This window comes from Aedes aegypti, chromosome 1 (genome assembly GCF_002204515.2).
Source record: "Aedes aegypti strain LVP_AGWG chromosome 1, AaegL5.0 Primary Assembly, whole genome shotgun sequence".
NCBI classification, from domain to species: Eukaryota; Metazoa; Arthropoda; class Insecta; order Diptera; family Culicidae; genus Aedes; species Aedes aegypti.
In genome coordinates this window covers 149,279,670-149,303,169 of record NC_035107.1, presented here as the reverse complement: position 1 = coordinate 149,303,169, position 23,500 = coordinate 149,279,670, and the positions used below count along the sequence as shown (strand labels likewise).

Sequence of the window (23,500 nt, the reverse complement as noted above, 5' to 3'; positions counted from 1 at the left end):
CTGTTTTGACCTAAAATAGTGTTTCCAACAAATTCAACGTAAGGATGTGTGCTAATACTGAAGAACATTTAGCTTATTGTATATTTCAGTGTTACCCTATTCGAATCAATAATTATTTATTCAAAAATAGGTGAGTAAATATCATGTATTATTCAGACTGATATGGTAACAAAAGAATATCATTTGACGAAATTATTTCACCTCAATGATGTCTCGATCCAGAAGTTGATCCAATTTTTGGTTCACAGCAGACTCGTAGGGAAGTGGGACACGTCGCACCGGCTGAAATACAGGTTTGAACGTCGGATCCATGTGAATTTGTACCTGTACATCCTTTATTTTGCCAAATGGAACATTATTCACTTGATTAACTTCGACACCAATTTTCAAAACTCCAAGAGCTTTTGCGGTTGTATCACCTAAGATACCTTCACGTTGACCTTCCTTTACGACGAAAAACTTGGCGCATTCACTTTTATTTCCGATTTCGATCTTTGCTTTGAATGATCCCAAAATATTCAAAGGTGTTTTGCTTCCAAACCCTTTGATAACTTCGTCGCCTCCTTTTTGCATTTCGTAAACCACTACTCGTTGTTGCTTTAAGGTTTCCCACGCCGTCGAGTGGATCAAATTAACGTCGGATCCTGAGTCCACGAGCACATCTAACAGAACACCACCGATTTTGCATTCCAGGATGTTGGTGTCGTTTCCGAAATGGAAACAGTAGTAAGATTTTCCGCTTGTATCCGATTTAGAGTCCAGTTTGCTATCGGTGCTTGGGAGGTCATTCGGCTTTTGATCGATTTTCTCAACTAGACGTACCTTCTTCGTCTTCTGATGCAATGGCACGTCCGCAGGTGCAAAGCGTTTTCTGCACACAGCCTCAAAATGTCCGACACGCTTGCACCGGCGACAATTTTGGTTTCGAGCTTTGCATTCCACAGACATAGCGATGTGCCCTTGCGTGCCACAGTTAAAGCATTTAATTTCTCGGCTTTGAGGCATTCGACGATTGGGCCATCGGTTAGGAACTACTGGTGGCTGTTTCATGGGTCCTCGCTTTTGAACTCTGAACACCTTTTCTGCCTGTTGTTCTCTCGACTGCTCGTTACCGTTAAGACATGTAAAGTCGTTGACCTGCTGTTCCACTCCTTCCATCATGGCACCCATGCTTTCGACTTCCACCAACGTGATGTCCTTCTGCAGAATTCGACGACGAAGCTCTTCCGAAGCACATCCTTCTACGATCACGTCAATTACGTAGATTTCAGTTAGTACTTCGCGAACATCAGCTGGGTACTTTTCTAAACCGCAGTCTCCGAGCTGTTGTCTGATGCGTAAGACAAAATGAGCGAATCGTTCGTTTTTTTCTTGACGCATTTTGCGCAATCGACAACGTTCGAGAATATACTGGCGCCCTGGCTCGAAGTATTCGTGTAGCTTGGCAATCGCATGGTCGTACCAATTCGATTTGGTCGATACCAGAGGTAGCTTATCAGCGTCGGGTAGATTCTCGTAAACACGTTGCAGTTGCTTGCCACCGAAATGAAGCAACTTCGCTCTCATCTTTTTCTGGTCAGAAACGTCATAAGCCTCGAAATAGATCTCGAGAACCGATCTCCAACACTTCCACTCTTTGGCCAATTGGTTCTTTCCAATCTCCTCACATCGGAATGGAGGAATCGGACGAGACTCGTCGATCTGTAAATTTATAATTTTGATCAATTTAGTTTTTTTTTTCACAAAAACCAAATTATTATCTCGTTGTGGTGTTACATGTATTGCAGTTAACAGTGACAATATCACTGCCTGCTTTGATATACCGCAATGTTTTCATCTAACGGAACACGCACAAGAAAGTTAACAAGAAACTCCTCAGAGCCTAATCTCACATACTTCTCAAAGTTATAACCTCCAAAACTCCTCAGAGCCTAATCTCACACACTTCTCAAAGTGATAACCTCCAAAACTCCTCAGAGTTATACTTTTGCTCTCCAGCATAATTATTTCATATATTCTTTGATTTAACTTTCTCGACAGAAGTTCCTCAGAATCAACGTCATCTCCTCAGAGTTCGAAACCAATCGTTTAAGTATAGTAATCTCAACAGCAGTTCCTCAGAACTTTTTCTTTAACTCCTCAAAGTTTCATAAAATTGTACCCATAACTCCATTTCTTGTATTCTCCTCAGAGACAATATATTAAATCTTCATTCTATTTGTGCGTGTCCAAGATTCCAGATTCAAGATACAAAACAGTCCTTGTGAGTTGTAACTGATTCGACACCTGTTTTGTAACCTAACCTTCATTTTTCTTACTTTTTTTTCTAGTCCGGGACTACGCCCCGTCAAAGTTGACCCGCGTGGCCTTATAAAACAATGTGATAAAATATGCTTCCAATTGCAGTTTTCGCTGTACTTACTAGTTTTTCCATTATCCTCGTCGCCAGATGTAGAGGTTTCGGATGAATAACAGCAAATCCACTCGTTTTATTTGCGTTTTAAATATATAATTTCACAACTTACTTTTCCCGCTTACAACCGTTCACCCTGATAGTCACAGTCAAAATCCCCTTTTCTCCTCTCTTTTCCTTTCTACTCTCCATTTTCTCTATCTCTACATATGAACTCTACATTACGCTCGTTGCACGAGGGGTGCGCCACTACAAGTAATGTAGTTTATACTACTGAAAAAAGAAATCCTTAAATTATAATATCAATGTTCATAATGTGGGTTTGGCGGAACAGGATTCAGTGCATTACGCGACCGGTAGGAAGGAAATCGACGGGAAAATCTCGGAAAATAATCGGACCAAAATATGAACGCACGCGGTACTCTCGAATGGCGTTTTTATTAGATAACAACAATCAAAGTATACAAACTGAAAGGTATACCACGCAATGTGGTTTATGCTCTGGTATGGCAGATGTCCTGCCCGGTGTAGAGGGATGACACGTTGTACTCCTAACACTCCTCCTCAACGGTCAGCCCTCGGAGGTCCAAGTCCAAGTAGCTCCGAGAACCGATGGTGTTTCACAGCCCCAAGTGGCTTCGTCAGCACGTCGGCTCTCATTTCGTCGGTTTGACAATATTTCAGCTTTACGGTTCCTCGCTCACACAAATCCTTGACGAAACAACGCTTAGTCTCCACATGTTTCGACCTCTTGTTGATCTTCTCCGATTGTGCAAACGCTAGACAACCTTGGTTGTCCTCATGGACGACAGTCGCGGTCAACTGGCTCTCCCCCAAATCTTCCAACAAGCGTCTCATCCACAGAACTTCCTGGCAAGTTTCTCCCAACGCAATGAACTCCGCCTCCATGGACGAAAGGCTCACGCAGTCCTGACGACGACTGACCCAAAATACGACACCTCCAGCAAAGAACGTTGCAAATCCGGTCATTGACTTACGCGTCTGTGGGTCTCCTGCCCAATCAGCGTCCGAGTACGCAACTAGCTCGTTGGTCTCGACGCCTCCTAGCTTTAATCTCCAGTCGACGGTGCCTTTAAGGTAACGAATCACTCTCTTAGCAGCCGTCCAGTCGTTCTCAGTAGGCGCAGCAAATTTTCTCCCTAAAATCGACGCACTTGCAGCTATGTCGGGTCTTGCACACACTGCACACTGTGCTACGATGCGTGCCTTGAATCGCGCTACTTCGCCCGCTTCATTCAGCTTCGCCTTGTAAACCCAGCGACTACCTACTACTTTCTTGCCGGGCGGCAAGTCGACTAGGTCCCAAGTGCCGTTCACCATGTGCGACTGGTACTCGTCGTCCATCGCACTTCGCCAGGATTTTGCTTGCTCAGACTTCGTTGCTTCGTTAAAGTTCACCGGTTCCTTCATCGCGTGGGTAGCAATACCCACCTCATAATCTCCTAAATGCTTCGGCAACTTGCCACGAGTCTTCCGAGTCGCCAACTTTGAAACGCTCGCTGGAACATCCTCTTGCTCAACTGGTTCTTCAGATGGCTCAATTTTAATCGCCAACGGATCCTCTTGGAATGCTTGAGGCGAACCCATGTCAAAGAACTCTTCACATTCGCTATCCACTTCGCTTGAATCATCCTCGGCTTCATTCATATCCTGCTGCTCATCGGCCGGCGCCGAATTTCGCAACGGCATCCAGTTCACCTCGTCGTCTGTAGGCTCCGAAACAGTCTTCGGCTGCGACACAGCTTCCTCCTCCTCAAGCTCGACGAACTTGGCATCGCGACTAATTGTAACCTTCTCGGTCTCCAGATCCACAAAACGGTAGGCCTTGTGCTGTTCGGAGTAACCGATAAACGTGAGCTTACGCGCCTTGCTGTCAAATTTTCCACGCTTGGTGTCCGGAACGTGAACCCAAGCCTTACAGCCAAACACCTTCAGGTAGCTCAGGTCGGGTTTCCACCCAAACCACTTCTCAAAAGGCATGCTGTCCACCGATCGCGACGGCAATCGATTTTGCAAGTGAGCAGCCGTCATCACAGCCTCACCCCAATACTTCTTGTCCAGCTTGGCGTCAAGAAGCATGGCAGTTGCCATCTCCTGCAGGTAACGGTTCCTCCTCTCGGCGACGCCATTTTGTTGAGGAGTATAGGCAGTCGTGTATTGCGCCTTTATACCCTCTCGCTCAAAGAAACTCTTCAAACGTTCGTTGCAGTATTCCCCGCCGCCGTCCGACCTGACTACTTTCGGCTTTCTTCCGAAAAGGGTTTCAACGTACCTGACATACTCCATCAGTCGATCCGGGGCGTCGGACTTCTTTTCCAATAGGTACACAACAGTATACCTACTGTGATCGTCGATGACAGTCATTAGAAAACGGTTTCCACTCGGCGTGGGGGTTCGCATCGGACCGCACAAGTCCGTGTGCACGAGGTCCAACACTTCCTTGGTCTTCTTCGTAGCTGCCTTCGGTATCGGTGTCCTGGAGAGCTTACCTTCAATACACGGCTCACACGTCATACGTATGCCGCAGTCTTTCAGCACCATTCCGTTGCAAAGCTTCTCTTTATACATCTTCTCTACAACCGACAATTCCCGGTGCCCGAACCTTCTGTGCCATTGGTGTTGGCACCACTCACTATGCCGCTTGCATTGCACCTCCATCGCAGACTCGGAAATCCTCAAAACGTACAAACTTCCACTGCGATCACCCTTGGCAACAACTTCTCCAGCGACGTTAACGATTTCGCAGCCGTCCCGCTTGAATCCAACGGTAAATCCCGTCTCAGTCAACTGTGCCACCGACAACAAACTGCTATTCAGCGTTGGCACGAAGAGAACGTCTTTCAGGGTGATTTCCGTAATGCCGCCACAACCACTCACACCGTTCAGCTTACAGTCACCGGATCCAACAGACTTCACTGTGGCCCCATTCGCCAGAACCACGTTAGGAGTGTCATCCTTCACGAACAGCGTGTAAAGTGATTTGCTGTTTGTCATGTGTCGACTAGCACCGCTATCGATCACCCAGCGGCTTTCCTGCTGCTCCTCACCGGCAAGAAAAAGAACTGCATTCGAATGCTCCATAGTAGCCTGCTTCGCTTTCGGGTTGCCCTTCTGCTTCTCTTCACCGCTTTTATTCTGCTTCTCCTGGAGTAGACGACAATTTCGACGCAGGTGCCCCTTCTTCTTACAGAAGAAACAAGTTTTCTCTGCAACACCAGCACCAGCATTGGTCCTCGCTTGGCTCTTCATCGCTTTCACATCGGATGATCCACTTCCGCACTCCTTGCGCCGCTTGTATTCATCGAGTAGTTTGGATTTCACCAACTGTACCGTCAAAGCGCCGTCAGGGCGACCTTCGAGCGCTGTCACTAATCCGGAGTAGGAATCAGGAAGGCTCCTCAGGATTATGGCGATCTTCAGAGTGTTTTCCAAAGCCTGACCGGCATTCTCCAGCCGACCGAACAGGTCCTCTACCTCGAATAAGTGGCTTTCCAGATCTCCTCCTTCGCGCAAATTCAAACTGCAGAGCCGTTTCAGCAGCGAGACTCTCGAAGTGATGGTTACCTTCTCGTGATAGTTCTGCAGCTGCTCCCAGAAATCACGCGCTGATGCTGCCGTCTTCACAAGGCTGTACTGGTTGTCTTCGATGCACAACCCCATCGTAGCCTTCGCCTTCTTATCGTCCTTGGTCCACTGCGGCGTTTCCGGCTCCAGCTTCACGGTGTCGATGACGTACCAGAGTTCCTCTCTGGTAAGCAGCATTTCCATTCTAAACTTCCAGGTTTGCCAATTCTGGTTGTTTAGTTTGGCAAACTTGCTGATGGAATCCATGCTGCGCTGCACCAATACACTCACGACGACGCCGACGACGCAAACAAAAGTCAAACTTTTCCCGACTGACCGAACCGAAAATCACTTTCGCGAACGACGCACTTTTCTCACGGAAAACTCACGATTCCTTCACAACTTCCACTGGGCCCATAACCTGTGGGTTTGGCGGAACAGGATTCAGTGGATTACGCGACCGGTAGGAAGGAAATCGACGGGAAAATCTCGGAAAATAATCGGACCAAAATATGAACGCACGCGGTACTCTCGAATGGCGTTTTTATTAGATAACAACAATCAAAGTATACAAACTGAAAGGTATACCACGCAATGTGGTTTATGCTCTGGTATGGCAGATGTCCTGCCCGGTGTAGAGGGATGACACGTTGTACTCCTAACACATACACACTTAGATTTTATTACCGAAGTCGGTAAAATTTTACTGGGTTTTTGAACAGCAGAGTTAAGTCGGTAATATTTTATAAGTACCGAAAACTCCGCAAAGCCAGGAAATGTTGAACTGTCAAAAAAGTACCGACTAAGTCAGTAAACATTTTTGTGAAACGTTACTGTCTTTTTCAGTACAATTATTTTTATTTACTTTTGTTTACTGATTTTTTCGGTTATACGATTTTAGTACTACTGGTTGTTCTCAATATGAATCTAATGCTAAAGGTTCACACTTAAAAACGACATCGCTGTTCGGTAATTTTTTTACGGTTTTCGATCAGTAAATCACAAAAAAATACTGAGATTTCAGCACTTTTTGTTGAAAGTACTAGTTTTCAGTAATAATTTTCCTAATTTACTGAACTCAGTAAACGATTATGCTGATAAAACAGCAAAATTACAAATTGACCGAGAAAAAGCAAAAAGTCAGTAAAATGATACTACTGACTAATCGATTCTTTTTGCTGAGTTTTTGTTAATATAAAATGAAAACAACTAACCACGTTTGCTATTTGCCAAGCGAATGTTTTGTTTTCATTTTCTTGATATAAATTCTAATTTTATTAATATTTACACACATCCAGCTCTATTGTCTCAAGTCGCAACTCATGGTAAGTAATCGAAAGTCTGTTGACGAATAAAAATCACAACGATCTTCCGCCAATGCTTTTGCAGCTGAATGATTTAACTAGCCCTTTGTTGCGAAGCGACATGAGCCTTGCATCCCAAACTTACGGAAGGCCGCTCCGGTTCTGGTGGATGGACTGGGCAAGTCTCTATCATGCCAGGGTGCCATGTAAACCGAGTGTGGGAAGCGTTGTGAGGAAATGTTGGGACATCAGATTCCAACCATGGGATGGACTGGAACATAAAAACGGGAATGATGAAATTGAAGTGGGAACCTTTAGCATTAGATTCATATTGAGAACAACCAGTAGTACTAAAATCGTATAACCGAAAAAATCAGTAAACAAAAGTAAATAAAAATAATTGTACTGAAAAAGACAGTAACGTTTCACAAAAATGTTTACTGACTTAGTCGGTACTTTTTTGACAGTTCAACATTTCCTGGCTTTGCGGAGTTTTCGGTACTTATAAAATATTACCGACTTAACTCTGCTGTTCAAAAACCCAGTAAAATTTTACCGACTTCGGTAATAAAATCTAAGTGTGTTTTGTATTTGTATTTAATCCAACTGACTTTGTTGTCTCATTGAATATTCTTATCCTATTACATAAATCCAGAATATAAAAACACTAACAGGAATCAATATAACAATCGAACATCATTATAATACTGAACATAACTGCATGAGCAACATTACACAACATGACACGAGATATAATTAATACTAATATACATTCATCAAAACATAACAAAACACAATACAATATGTTATTATAATATTAATGTTCGGGCCTCCAAGTAACGTTGTGTCGTGTGAAAAATTCTCTAAATTTAACATATTTCGGCCATATCAATGGATTCATAGCCTGATCTTTCCACTTTTTATTGAGAGTAACTTTGAATGAAATAAAATCCGGCGGATGAGAGTTGTTCCATTTGGACACCAGTTTTGATACATCGATGTGTTCAGGGTCCGGTGTGTTCAGCGCTAGACAAACCATTCTCTGAATATCCCGCTCAGAGACACTAGAATCAATGTTCGAGATGAACAATGAGAAATCGTCTCTTTCCGTATACTGTGACGACTGCTGCTCGTTTCCCACATTACTCGCATCTGTATCGCTTGTTGTCATTTCGTCGAATTGCATGTTTGTTGAAACGGGTGTTGAATGTAGTGGAGCACGATCATTTAAAACAGGAGTCGCGGCAAGTTTAGAAAGCGTTTCCAATATTCCCGCAACAGTGGTTTTCAGGTCCCTAATTTCATCGTCGATGGCTTTACCTTTGATTGAATCTGCAGACGAAGTAAGCCATGTTCCGCCACTCATTCTCCGGAATTTGACCATGCATTCATCACACATCCATATGATATTCGTTTTCAAAGCGAATGTGCACAAGTCATCTTCGCTTAGGCCAACACAATTAGCATGAAAGAGACACGCGCACTCTCCTTCACAAACAGTAAATTGCTCAGTATGTGCGTCTACATTCTGAGTGCATTTTTTGCAAACTCTCCTATCAGCCATTGCAAACGGAATACTCCAAATATGCTTCGATGTACAACGCCAGAAAAAACTGGTTTTTTGAGCAAATTCAGGATCAAAACACTCCTACGACTGCTATCGGCATGTGCGATATATAGCGGTAATACGTGTAGATTACATTTAACGATGATGTGACAGTCCAAAAACGCTACTAGACGAAGAGCAACAACTAACGCGTGCGAACAGTAACAACGGAACTCCCACTTCAATTTCATCATTCCCGTTTTTATGTTCCAGTCCATCCCATGGTTGGAATCTGATGTCCCAACATTTCCTCACAACGCTTCCCACACTCGGTTTACATGGCACCCTGGCATGATAGAGACTTGCCCAGTCCATCCACCAGAACCGGAGCGGCCTTCCGTAAGTTTGGGATGCAAGGCTCATGTCGCTTCGCAACAAAGGGCTAGTTAAATCATTCAGCTGCAAAAGCATTGGCGGAAGATCGTTGTGATTTTTATTCGTCAACAGACTTTCGATTACTTACCATGAGTTGCGACTTGAGACAATAGAGCTGGATGTGTGTAAATATTAATAAAATTAGAATTTATATCAAGAAAATGAAAACAAAACATTCGCTTGGCAAATAGCAAACGTGGTTAGTTGTTTTCATTTTATATTAACAAAAACTCAGCAAAAAGAATCGATTAGTCAGTAGTATCATTTTACTGACTTTTTGCTTTTTCTCGGTCAATTTGTAATTTTGCTGTTTTATCAGCATAATCGTTTACTGAGTTCAGTAAATTAGGAAAATTATTACTGAAAACTAGTACTTTCAACAAAAAGTGCTGAAATCTCAGTATTTTTTTGTGATTTACTGATCGAAAACCGTAAAAAAATTACCGAACAGCGATGTCGTTTTTAAGTGTGTAAGGGTGTTTTATGAAATGGTTTTTTTCACCAAAGTTGACTTTGATTTCACCAATAGGTAATTATGTTGTTTGTCAAGAGAGATATTTCAACAAAAAAAATAACTTTGGTTGGAATCGGACGAAAATGTGTTACAAATCAAATTTTGCTCAATACTCGAAGTATTTTTAGTCGGCAGAAATATTTTAGTAAGAACAATACTTTTCAAATTCATAAGGTAAGCTGGAAAAAATATTCCTTTCATTATTTCTGCTCAACTATTGATAAGATATAACGTTGTTCGTTTTATCAGGACAAGTGAAGACATAATCGAATTCAATTCGGAACATAATTCCTAGCAGGATATGATCCCCAAGTAACCACGAGCATTATATCATTGCATTAATTTGATCGAAAGTCAACATTTTTTGCATTAACGTGAAGATGCATCGAAGCCAAACCTTGAATTTTAAAGAGCACAAATCTAGAGAACCAGACAATCGTTTATGCTGAAAATACTACTCACTGGTCACTCGCTGGTGGTGACCAATCGATTAGATTTTCAGCACGAACCGTTGTCAGATTCTCTAGATTTGTGCTCTTGAAAATTCGAGGTTTGGCTTCGATGCATCTTCACCTTAATAATGTTATGATGCATTTATTCAATAACTCAAGCAATGATCCATTTGATTAACATTATAAATGCTTTGTTGCATTAAATATAGACCGATTAGGGTGTTTTATGTATTTTGGACAGAGCGTTACGCGTATATAATTTGGCCACCTCCATTTGATTTTGCCGTAAATGGCCAAATTATATACGCGTAACGGTCTGTCCAAATTACTTTGATCACCCTACGGCAAAATCAAATGGAGGTGGCCAAATTATATACGCGTAACGCTCTGCCCAAAATACATAAAACACCCATGTGGGATGTCAACGATGGCGGTGATTTCATGCTGCTCTCCAGTCGAATGACGGTTCTGTCTATTATAATCTATCTAAAAATTCAATTCCGTATTAACTTCAAATTATCTGAAAAAATACCAACTTATTACCTTTGAAAATATTCGAACAAATTGATGATACTTCCGTAAATAAATCCGCAATCAGCGTCCAGTTATGCTTCCATTTGCAAATTTTCATAACAACCTGTAGTAAACGAAAGATGACGAATAAAATTAACATCTGTTCGTTACCGCAATAGTTACCAGAATGCATTGTCCCGCTTCAACTTAAGCTAACGATCCCGATTTCGCTCCGCCAAGTCAAGTAGGTGCAATCTTGGAGCTTTATCTCCGAAGTTTCACTACTACATATATAATCACATTACGCAAGTCACTCGTGTTGCGTTCATCATCTTCCGAGCTCCACACGAGAATCGTGTGGCTTCAATTCGTTTTTCTGTATTGGGCTCGCTTCAATCCGAAGTAAGCCTTCGTTCAATTTTTCGTGTTTCTCTTGTTCTCTAATGTTGTTCCGATTAGAACTCGAGCGATACCTTTAATTTCGGTTGTATACACACTCAACAAAATCATACCATTTTATTTAACATTATTACCCTAACCACTACATTATTCCCCTTCTCTACTCTCCGAAATGAATATCAATATATTTTTGTTTATTTATGACGTTCAACAGTATTAACAAAGGTTTGAATACATGTGTATACAACTTATCGAAATACTACTGAATTTTGGTCCAAATACGACCATTCCAGATCTTATCCATAACAAATCCTAATCCAATCCATATCCGATGCAAATCTAAATCAACTCCGATCCAAATCCAATCGAAATTCAATAGAAATTTACATTTAATCATTATCCAATCCATATCCAATTCAAACCTAAGCCTAATCAAAATCAAATCCAATACCAATGAAATCCAAATCCAATCCACATGCAATCTGAATTGATATGAAATCCAATCCAAATCCAAGCAAAATTCAATACAATAAATAAATAAAATCAAAATAAAACCCAATCCGAATCTCCGAATCCAAATCCAATCCCAAATCCAATCCAAATCCAATCCAAATCCAATCCAAATCCAATCCAAATCCAATCCAAATCCAATCCAAATCCAATCCAAATCCAATCCAAATCCAATCCAAATCCAATCCAAATCGAATCCAAATCCAATCCAAATCCAATCCAAATCCAATCCAAATCCAATCCAAATCCAATCCAAATCCAATCCAAATCCAATCCAAATCCAATCCAAATCCAATCCAAATCCAATCCAAATCCAATCCAAATCCAATCCAAATCCAATCCAAATCCAATCCAAATCCAATCCAAATCCAATCCAAATCCAATCCAAATCCAATCCAAATCCAATCCAAATCCAATCCAAATCCAATCCAAATCCAAATCCAATCCAAATCCAATCCAAATCCAATCCAATCCAAATCCAATCCAAATCCAATCCAAATCCAATCCAAATCCAATCCAAATCCAATCCAAATCCAATCCAAATACAATCCAAATCCAATCCAAATCCAAATCCAATCCAAATCCAATCCAAATCCAATCCAAATCCAATCCAAGTCTAATAGAAATAAATTCAATCCGAATCTCCAAATTCAATCCAACTCCATTTCAAATCCAATCCAATCCAAATCCAGAGCCAATCTAATCTAACCGAAATGCTAACCAGATCTAAGCATACTAAAACCAAATCCAATCCAAATTTAATCCAAATCCAATCAAAATACAATCGAAATCCAATCCAAATCCAATACAAATCCAATCCGAATCCAATTTAAAACTAATCCAAATCCAATCCAAATGTTAACCATATCTAAGCATAACAAAAATCAAATCCAATCCGAATCCAATCCATTCCAAGTCTAAGCATAATCAAAATCAAATCTTATACAAAATCAACATAAATCCAATCAAATTTCAGTCCAAACCAATCTTAATCTAATCCAACCCAAAGCCTTACCAACTCATATTTAAATCCAATCCAAAGTTTTTTTTATTTAATCCAATCCAAATACGACACAACTTCACTCTAAATACAATCCAACTCTAACAAAAATCCAATTGTAATCCAATCCAAATTCAAATCAATCCAAAACCGATCAAAATTTCGTTATTTTTTTTGGATTTTTTTTATAACTTTTTTATAAATTTAATTTATATCAAACCTAATTCATATCTATAACAAATATACTCCATATTCCATCAAAATCAAAACTCGAATCCCAATCTTATTCAATCAAAATCCAATACAAATCCTGTCTTAATTAAAGCAAACTCATATCCAAATCGAACACAAATCAAATCCAAATTTAATACGATAAGATTCGTATTCAAATTCAAATCCAATCGAAATCTAATGCATATCCAATCTAATTATTTTGCAATCTAAATCTCATCCAATCCAAATCCAATTCAACTTCAATCGGAATTTAAATCCAAATCCAACCCAAATTCAGTTCATATCCAATCCAAATCCGATCGAAATCCTGTTCAAATCCAATTCAAATGTAATCCAATTCTAACTCAATCCAACTCCCATTCGTTATTTTTTTAAACTTCAGTAACTCCAAATTTAATTGAATTCCATTGAAATCCATTCCATATCAAATACAACCCTAACCCAATCAAAACTCAATCCAAGTCAATCCGAAATCAAATCTAAACCCAATCGAATCGAAATCCCATCTTAATCCGATCGAACTCCAATCCAAATTTAATCCGAATCTTATCTTAATTTAAATTCAAATCCAATTTTAATCCATATGTTTCATAAATTAGAATCAAATGCAATACAATTTCGATCTTAATTCATTTCAAATCGTATTCAAATCTTTTGCATTTGTTTTTTTTTTCATTATTTGTTTTCAATTTGATAACTCTTTACTGTTCGGTTTCTCCTCATTTAAATACAATTTGTTTTTACTTCCATCTGTAATGGGCTGTTTTTTTGTCATTCTTTTTTTTCCATTCGATTGCTCTTTAATAGCAGCGCTTCATTCATTAAGTTGTTTTTTTTTCACTAATCCTTTTTTTTGCTCCGATCAATTATTTGTCTTGCCATTTATTTTTTTTTTCATTGACTTTAATCATTTATTTTCTTTTGCCGATCCTTTCAATTTTTTGCCATTTTTTTCACTGACTTCAATAATTTTTTTTGTCATTCTTCTCATTTTTTTACTGTCATCATATTTTTTTTTTTACAATTTATTTTTTCATTAGCTTCATTCATTTTTTTGCCAATCCTTGCATTTTGTTTTGCTTCTTTAATTTTTTTTTTCAACTTCTCAGCTGCAATTTCATCATATTTTTTTTCTCTTTCATATTTCCAATGCAATCGAAACCCTTTTTGACTCATACTCATTTTTCAATCAAAGCACATACTTTTTTTTATCCAAAACCATTCTAAATCCAATATAAATCCAATCCAATTACAATCCATCCCGAATCCAATTCAAATTCAATCTAAATCCTATCGAATTTCAATTTAAATCCAATCCAAATCCGATATAAATACAATCCAAGTCCAACCAAAGACCAATCCTATCCCAATTATAATCCAAATATCACATAAATCCAAATCAAATGCAATCAAATTTCGAACTCAGTCCATTTCAAATCAAATCTTTTTTACATTTTATGCAATGCTTCCCTCCATTACTCACTACTTTCAACTCCCTGACCGCTTTTCGTCCAACTTCTACTTCCATGCACTTCAATTTCCATTACGATTTCAATTGCACTTCCATTTCACTATAAATTGCACTTTTTCTACTGTCACTGTAACAAACACTGTAATTGAGGTACCAAAATATAATTACTTGAACTACTGGTTCCAACAGGCCACAGGAATCAGAAAATTCGACCGATTGGCCTACCGGCTGCGCCATTGTAGTAAACGAAAGATGACGAATAAAATTAACATCTGTTCGTTACCGCAATAGTTACCAGAATGCATTGTCCCGCTTCAACTTAAGCTAACGATCCCGATTTCGCTCCGCCAAGTCAAGTAGGTGCAATCTCGGAGCTTTATCTCCGAAGTTTCACTACTACATATATAATCACATTACGCAAGTCACTCGTGTTGCGTTCATCATCTTCCGAGCTCCACACGAGAATCGTGTGGCTTCAATTCGTTTTTCTGTATTGGGCTCGCTTCAATCCGAAGTAAGCCTTCGTTCAATTTTTCGTGTTTCTCTTGTTCTCTAATGTTGTTCCGATTAGAACTCGAGCGATACCTTTAATTTCGGTTGTATACACACTCAACAAAATCATACCATTTTATTTAACATTATTACCCTAACCACTACACAACCTTATGAGTTTTTCACACTAGTGACAGCTATGAGCTTCATAAGGTGACCCAATGGGAAAAAAATATGAAATTCGTTAATGTATTTGCCTGAGTGTAGGAATCGCCAAAGAAATTTCTCGCCGATTCCTTGCAGAAATTTTCTACAGCGACTCCCGTTTGAACTGACATTTCTTTTCAACTGCGTACTGCGATCAGAAAAATTAGCTTTCTTGATCGTTTCCTTGCAGGAATATCCCATGCATCAAGATAGGCCGAGAAATTACTTGTCAGCAGCGAATCAGGCTTTAAGCCCGATTCGCTGCTGACAAGTAATTTCTCGGCCTATCTTGATGCATGGGAAATTTCTGCAAGGAATCGATCAAGAATGCGCTTTTTTCTGATCGCAGTACGCAGTTGAAAAGAACTGTCACTTCAAATGGGAGTCGCTGTAGAAAATTTCTGCAAGGAATCGGCGAGAAATTTCTTGAGCAATTCCTTTTCAGTAGCAAATCAGGCTTTAAGAACAACCAATTTTTTGGGTTGAAAATCAACAAAAAAAAAATAGTTTATTGTTTCAAGCGAGGCTGATTTTTCTCCGTGAAACTCTTCGATGACTGTTTTTATTTCTGAGTGTACACTGAAATGAATTTTATTGTACAAACTACTAAATCCATGGTAAAATTAAGAACTGCACCAACGATTTTCAACCGACTACATTAATCTGTTAACTCTACCAAAACATAGTCAACAAGAAAATATATTCTGTTTATTTAACCAGAGTTGTAGTATTTATGACTAGAAACATTCTAGATTTGACAAGTTAGGCATTATACTTTTGACCACACTGTGTTGTACGGTGGGTGCCACGGATTGAAATACAATGCAGGTAACTTAACTTTAGTGTGTAATAAACTTATTAACCCGTATAGGCCTGAGTGAAAACAAAAATTCTAAAATCCTCACCGCTCAGCGAATTCTTAATGGATTCAAATGATTTTTTGCCAGTATACTGGCACACATATCTAGTTTCTAGAAGTGGACAGAGGAACGCGGAAATATTCCTGTGGTCGGAGTTATTCCGGTGGATCACTGGGTCAGGTCGAGTGAGAAGGGTACTATGCGTTTGTGCCCCTGGAGGTAGGCAAATTTCAAGTCACTGATAATTTCCGGAATCGTTTATAATGTGGCCACTAAATGACGTAATTTTAATAAAATTGCATCAGTGTAAACCTTTTGAGAAACGATTGAATTAAATAACTATGAGTTTTGCATTTGATTAATCCCACAAATGACCATTTTCGGGTCCCGGGACATCTCAAACTTACGATAAAGTGGCCAGTTTGTATCTGAACATCTGTGCCAAGTTTATGGGAACGCATTTCAATGCACAATTATGTTTGATTTCTACTTTTCGAGAATTGAAACGAATTAGTATGCAACAAATCTACAGCCGGTTTTTCCGGGAATTACGTCCGAATGGCCACATCCGGTATATTTTAAACGGTGCAAAACTCTTCATTTATAATGTTGAATGTCAAATTTTAATAATTTATGCAAATTAAAATTATTGTCATTTCAAATAAATGAAGGTAACTTGGCATGTCCTAAAAAATAGCCCTTTTATACCCGACTTGACCCAGTGACCCACCGGAATAACTCCGGCCACAGGAAAATTTCAAGGTTCCTCTGGCCCCTTCTAGAAACTAGATATGTGGGCCAGTGAACTGACAAAAAATCATTTGAATCCGTTAAGAATTCTCTGAGCGGTGAGGGTTTCAGTATTTTTGCTTTCACTCAGGCCTATACGGGTTAATTTTACCGAATTGATAACGGTAACGTGATGCTCAAACAAGAAACGCTCGGCTTCTGTCATGCGGCGGCCCCGTTTTCTTTTTCAATTTTTCATCCAGTTTGTTTTGTTCGAGGTCGTCGTAGCTGGAGCCAAAAATATTAATGGAAAGAAAAAAAAGATATTTAATATTTATCTCCTGCATTTTTCGGAACTATTGCTTTTTTGAAATGATTGCATAAAAAGCCGTTCGCGAATTTCAACTCTAGGATTTCACATACAAGATCGTCTGCATAGATCTGTGGGCTTCGATTATGGTAAGTAATTTCAACCTGAGATATCGAAAATGGGAAAGTGAAATTCCTGCTGGATTTATTTATAGCTCTGAATTCAATCTCATACCAGATTGATTGATTGGCTTAATGAAATTAAATATTCTTGGAGCGAATCTACCAAGTTGCAGTTTGATGTTGGCGCTGTGATAGATAATTATAAAATTCATATATTTGCCGTAGTATCAATGCTAGATATTAAATTTCGCAAGGGGTTCGTGCGCGCTTCACATCCTTAGCGGAGGTGGGGGTAAATAGGGCGATCTAGTATTGATTCAAACATTAAATGACTATTAATTTGTCTTATTATTTAACTGCACATGAAGAGACAACTGTCGCATATAAAAAAATCTTTAAGGTTACTAATAAGAATTCACTGCAAGGAGAAGGAAGATCTCCTTGCAGTGTATTCTGATTCGAAATACCTAACCGAAATATTCAACAAGAATTTTCTAAAATGCTAATCCAAGATTTCCTTTAGAGATTTATCCATCAATACCAGTTTCCTAATAGTTACTCTAGCAGATCTTCCATAGATTCCTCAACTGCCTCAAGGTAGTCGTTAATTCATACATTTTGTAGATTTCCGCATCAGGGTACTACAATTTAGTATTTAATATCCTATTATGTAAATCACATTTTGAGGTTTCTTTACAGTATTGGACAAAACATTTGCAACTTTTTTCGATTTACAATACAAATGGTAAGCTAGATTTCAGTTATTTATCAGGGTGTCGACTACCTGAAAAAAACCTGCAAAGTCAAGGAATGTCAGGGAATTCATTTTTGATCTGGAAAATCATGGAAAGTCAGGGAATTTCACTTGACGTCAGGGAAAAAAATATCAATACTACAACATCAAACGAATTTATTGTCTGCAAAGTTATCGATCAGGTTAATAATCATGATGTTTACATTCAACACGATATATGAAAAAAAATGGCTAATCAATCTATCGAAATAGCAGTTAACTTAAGTTAAGCATTCACCATTGAGAAAATGCTCTTATGTATAATAGAGTAAACTGTACATGTTGCCTTCTCAGAATTCAAATTTTATGAAATAAAAAGCATCAACTGTGCTCTCCGAAGTTGGCGTGGAATGCTTTAAGCATATTTTGTTCTAAAGTTTCCTAGATCAACTCATTACCTAATTTCGCGCATTTTGCTCAAAACTTAAGAAAAAATGGTGTTCACTCCATTCAATCATGACAATCTTTACAAGTTTTCTCAAAATATCGAATTGAAGATGATAAAAAGCCGCATCTCAAAATTTTAAGAGCATTAATATGGTGAATCAAACAATAATTTATTTAAAAACAAATCGATTGGTTACTCGCTGGTGGTGATCAATCGATCAATTTTTCAGCTCTGAACACTTTTTAGTTTTCTAGATTTGTGCTCCTGATGGTGGTTATTTTTTTCAATTGAATGTTTTGGACAGTTTTACTCTTGGTATTGGGGATTTTGCCCTCCAATAAACAAAGATCCGATTTTTTCACATTCACTTAAGCCGTAAACCACGTTTACCCATACAATTAAACAAGGTTTAAGGCCTAAGCGGGGATGAAGAAATCGGCCCTAAATCCTATATAATATTGTCACATCATTTTGCCATATATTGGATGGCGTAGTAGCTAACAAAATCAACACGTAACGTACACTATTCATTGTGCATTGAATACAATGTGCGTGCTTCTGCTAAACTGTGATATAGGTATTTATTGTGCTTTGCAAGATAAATCCACGGAATGCCTTTATCTGAAAATCTCGATATATTTACCGTCGCAGTGATAATAAAAATCATCAAATGTTTCAAATTTGGCAAATGCTTGCAGAACGGAACAATTCAAGCCTACTTGAAATTTGACGTTGCGTTTGAATTGCGCGCATATAATCTGCGTGTTACCGCTGCCGCTGGATGTGGATTTAAAATGAGCGCCGCAATAAACAGTCGTGTTCGTTTCTCCATCTTGAAAATTTGCACGAACATCTATTCAAAACGAGCAATTTATTTGATGTAAAATTGCAGCATGAAAAGCATGAATAAATGAAAAGTATAAAAAAGTGTCGAAAATACGTATGTTTCAGATTTGACGATATGGACAGGATATTTCCTGATATTTTTCAGGTTGTTTCTGAAAACAGTTTATTCAGATAAAACCGCCTTTCTTCATGATTTTTAATCAAGAGTGTTCTTATAGATATGCCCAGTTTTTTTTTCTAATATAAATATACCCATAAAATTCCTTTTTTTATTTTTGAATCCGGAACATCATTGAAAAGCAGAAATTTCAAGAATATTCTTAGAAATAATCTGTCCTAAAAACTATTGACATTTTGTGAGATTACTTGGAGATACTCATAAAAGAATTCTTAGAGGAGTTCCTCGAACCATTGCTGGAGGCACGACAAATTCAAGAGGAACATTAGAAAACGACGCATTGATCAATATCTGAATGAATTTCGTTAAGATTGATCATCACCAAAATCAGGGCTGTGCATTTTCGAAAGCATTTTGTGAAACACGAAGGTTTGGTTGCGTCGTCTCGATGGTGACGAACAACTGCGTCGCATCGTTCTTCTCATTCGTTTCGTTACCTGATTGTAAGCAGCGAACAAGAAAGGTGAAATGAAAGAGTAAGAACTTCGTTTCATTTGCTTTCATTGAAATCTATCAAAATGTTTCAAGTTGGATTTTACCTATTTTTTGCAATAGTAATGTATATAACTTGTTAGGTAATAAATTAAGATAGAGAAAATATGCGGGCCACCACGTCGATCATTTGAATTAATCTGCTCCTAAAGTTAGAGACTACCGATTGAAAGACCAGCTCGCTGTGGTAAGGCTCTGCTATATAACGCGCGACGCACAGGCAGCACGAAAGAAATGAAAGACTAAGCTTGCTGCGATGAAAGGAAATGTTTATCGGATTGAAACGAAACAGTAGAATTTCAATCGAAAGGGAAGCTTGAGTCAGTCAGTTGGGGACTGAAAATGCTTTCAATGAATTGAAAATATACGGCCTTAACCAAAATGCAACCATTTCATTAAATTTTCAATGCGAACGGTTGTCAGGTTCTCTAGATCTGTGAACTTGAAAATTCGAAGTTTGGCTTCGTTTTATAATCACGTTAAGAATATTTGAATAAATTTCTCGGGAAGAAAACCTAGGCATAATTCATATCGTAATCCTAAAATATTTACTAAACTGTAAGAATCATCGTGAAGAATTATTGAAAGTATTCTAACGAAGAAAAAAGAAAACATTTTGCGCAAAAACATCTATGCGATTCCTGAAAAATTGTTTAGGAAGTATTCCTGAAATAAACCCTGGCCACGATCACAGGGTTTGACGGTGCCAAAGTAGAAGGTGCACCATAATAATACCCGCCTGTGAAACATATCACCTTCCCAATACTTTGGCACACCTCTAACGGTTCATGATTTATCATGAAACGGCTGCATTCAGGCGGAGGATCTGTTAATATGTTTCGGCATATTATCAGGTCCTCTTCGAACGGAGGGACCGCCAGGGCTCATTAGATACTTATAAACCAGTGCTGGTTGTTTATGGTTCAGTTCGTTTACCACGAGCTGTAGCATCCTTTGTACTAATCAGTAATGGTTGTTAAGTTTCGAAGCTAACGTGTGATCAATCGTGTTATAATGCAACATAAGAATGGGTGTTTGGTGGAACTGCGCGTAACACTCGTTGTTATTAAATTTAGTGATTGTGAGGGTGCTAATAGTGATTTTATAATAAAATCTATGGTGATGAAAATTTGAAAATGAAATTGGAAGTGATTCTGATAGTTTTGTTAAAAATATAATAATGATGATGTATAATGATGTGAACTCTACTAATTTAATAAAGGCCATAATACATTTTGCAATCATTTCTCTGAATATAAACATTATTGCCTAGTTCTTCAAACATGCATGATAAACGTGTTAATAATGACAGCGAGTGCAGAAGAATGGATCTAAGTGATTTTGTTTTACTTTAATTTTTTTGATAGTGCTAAATTGTAGTTTGAATAGTAATGACTCTACAGCAACAAAAATAATGAAACATTTAAATTGAGTATCTTTTAATTACTTAGTAATGCTAACAGATGGTAAATGGTAATAACAATGAATTTATATGAAAATGGTGTGATATGAAAAGTGATATAATGGAAAGTTGATGAGTGATAATCGGTGATATACGTGATAGTGTCGAAAATAAAAGTGACGATAGTGAGTGATGAAATGAAATGGGGAATGAGGACCTTTTAATAAAACTATTTCGTTCTTCACTTTAACCACTCTAGTAGCATTTCAGACCTTACCATAGTTTGATAGTAGTCTGAACTACTAGACTGCAAAACTACGGTAAGGGCTGATTGCTGCTAGGGTACACAGTGACCATTTGAGCAACATTGCTTAGGAACGTCTGTGTGATGAACGTAATAGAGGCTTATAAAAGCAAATGTTGGGAAGGAGCTTAGGGCAGATTAAGAGTCCCAGTACTACCCCTATCGCTACTGACAAAAAAAAGGAAGTATTCCTGAAATAATCCTAGGAATTCCAACTGCTATTGAAGGAAGATTGGAAAATGTGGAAATATGTGTTAAAAAATGTCTGTGAAATCTATGTGGAATTCCTTAAAGCAATTCTCCAAGAAAGCTCTTTGGCAATGGATAAAATTTTACCTCGATAAAAAAGGTCAAATTTCAGGATTATTTTCTTACATTGAAGATGGAGGAGGGTCGTAATAGTGTTGCACCTTTTATGAAAAGTTATAATCTGGCATGATCAGGAAGGTGTCCAAAATTGCCGTTTATGCATAAAAGTTGTGAAATTATATCTGAGGTAATTCAGCAGCTGAATACATCTTTTTCATACGGATTTTCAAGTTTGAAAAGTAAACAGATATTATGTATCTTCTTGTTCAAATCGTATTTACTTCGGTTCAAATTAACCAATTCAGTGGTCTCGAATTTTTCTGGAAAATTACTGGAAGGTCAAGGAAAGTCAGGGAATATTATTTTCAAAATTGAGTCGACAACCTGTTTATGGACCACATTAATTTTAACATATATTTTTGAAGATTTTTTCAACTTGTTTAACCATTATAGTATTATAGAACCTGAGTAAAAACAAAAGTCAGTGAATGAATTGTCACCCAACACGCAGCAACAAAGGCAATATCATCTCCTGTTCTTGTTGCAACAATTTCATTCCGCAACATCAGTTTATCACCACTTGAACAGTATATGACAATGATCAATCAGTACGCGCGCAGCGATTTTCTGCACTTCGCATTGCAATCTTCTGTGTTGGTAAACATTGGCACATTATCGAACAGCATTCATAAAACAAATTTGGTTTTGTGTTCAAAATAACTGATTAATCGTGAGTTGAAAAGGTTGCAACAATGTTGCGTCCTGTGATTGTCATGACAATCATTGTCATGCTTTAGATTGTATCATAATCCGCAAAAGTTGGGATAAGCGGTTGTGAGCGAGCATGCCTTGTTGTTTGTTTTTCGTCTCCTTTGGTGACAATTTGATTCACTGGCAAAAGTAGTAACACCCTCATTGCTAAGCGAATGCTTAGGGTGAAGATGGATCGAAGCCAAAGTTCAAATTTTCAAGAGCTCGGATCTGGAGAATCAAACATTCGTTTGAGCTGCACCAGCTAGTGCCCAATCGATTAAGTTTTCAGCCCAATCGGATGTTTGGTTCTCCAGATCCGTGTTCTTGAAAATTTGAACTTTGGCTTCGATTCATCTTCACCTTAAAGCAGAATTTCTCAACCGGTGGTCCGCGGACCTCTAGGGGACCGTGAAGAGTTCCCAGGGGGTCCGCGAAGCCATTGAGAACAAGTGTCGTTTCTCCTAACTGATGAATAAGTCTCGCGTTAAAAATTAAAAGGGCCGATCCTCAAATCATTGAATCACAGTAAATTTGATATGAATATTGATCACCACATTTTCAATTCCTATTTCTCTGTATTCAAATACATCTATATGACATTTTACTCGTTGAATGAATTTTACTATTTCAACACGTTCATAAAAGATATTATTATGAAAACTGCCAAAAATGTGGAAATGAGATTAAATGTTTATGAGTTTTGTTAGCGTGCCGTGGCTTAAGGATAGCCCCTTTGGGTTTCCAACGAATTAGCAAGAGAGAGTCATTGGCCTCTCACCCTACTAAGGCCAATGATAGTTTGCGATTTTTTCCGATTGTAGGCCATCTTGATGGAGAAAGATCCGATCATCGGCCGTTTTGAGTAGTGGACCAATGAATGATTTGGAAAAAACAGGTATTGGCTGTTTTGAAAATCGAGTTTATAATGTTTTATAACGA

At 38.5% G+C, this 23,500-nt stretch overlaps 1 protein-coding gene and 1 long non-coding RNA gene across 4 annotated transcripts in view; one reads left to right on the top strand and one right to left on the bottom strand.

Moving 5' to 3' along the window:
• LOC5565333 (N-acetyltransferase 6) overlaps positions 1-23,500 on the top strand; it is a 73,945-nt gene that overhangs the window by 14,562 nt on the left and 35,883 nt on the right. Inside the window, exon 1 of one of the 3 annotated variants that reach the window (XR_002501471.1) lies at positions 16,882-17,123. The exons of 1 other annotated variant lie outside the window; for it this stretch is intronic. Coding sequence is in view for 1 of the 2 variants with exons in the window: in XM_001649626.2 (XP_001649676.1) it covers positions 17,121-17,123 (3 nt within the window). In the remaining variant the exon portion in view is untranslated. Of the gene's footprint in view, positions 1-16,881; positions 17,124-23,500 lie in introns of those variants that run through there. One more of the 3 variants, XM_001649626.2, reaches the window with a different exon arrangement.
• Positions 10,574-11,372, bottom strand: LOC110678254. Its single transcript, XR_002501473.1, has 3 exons — positions 10,946-11,372; positions 10,793-10,886; positions 10,574-10,735 (listed from the first exon to the last, which is right to left on the bottom strand). It is a non-coding gene; the product is annotated as an uncharacterized LOC110678254 (long non-coding RNA).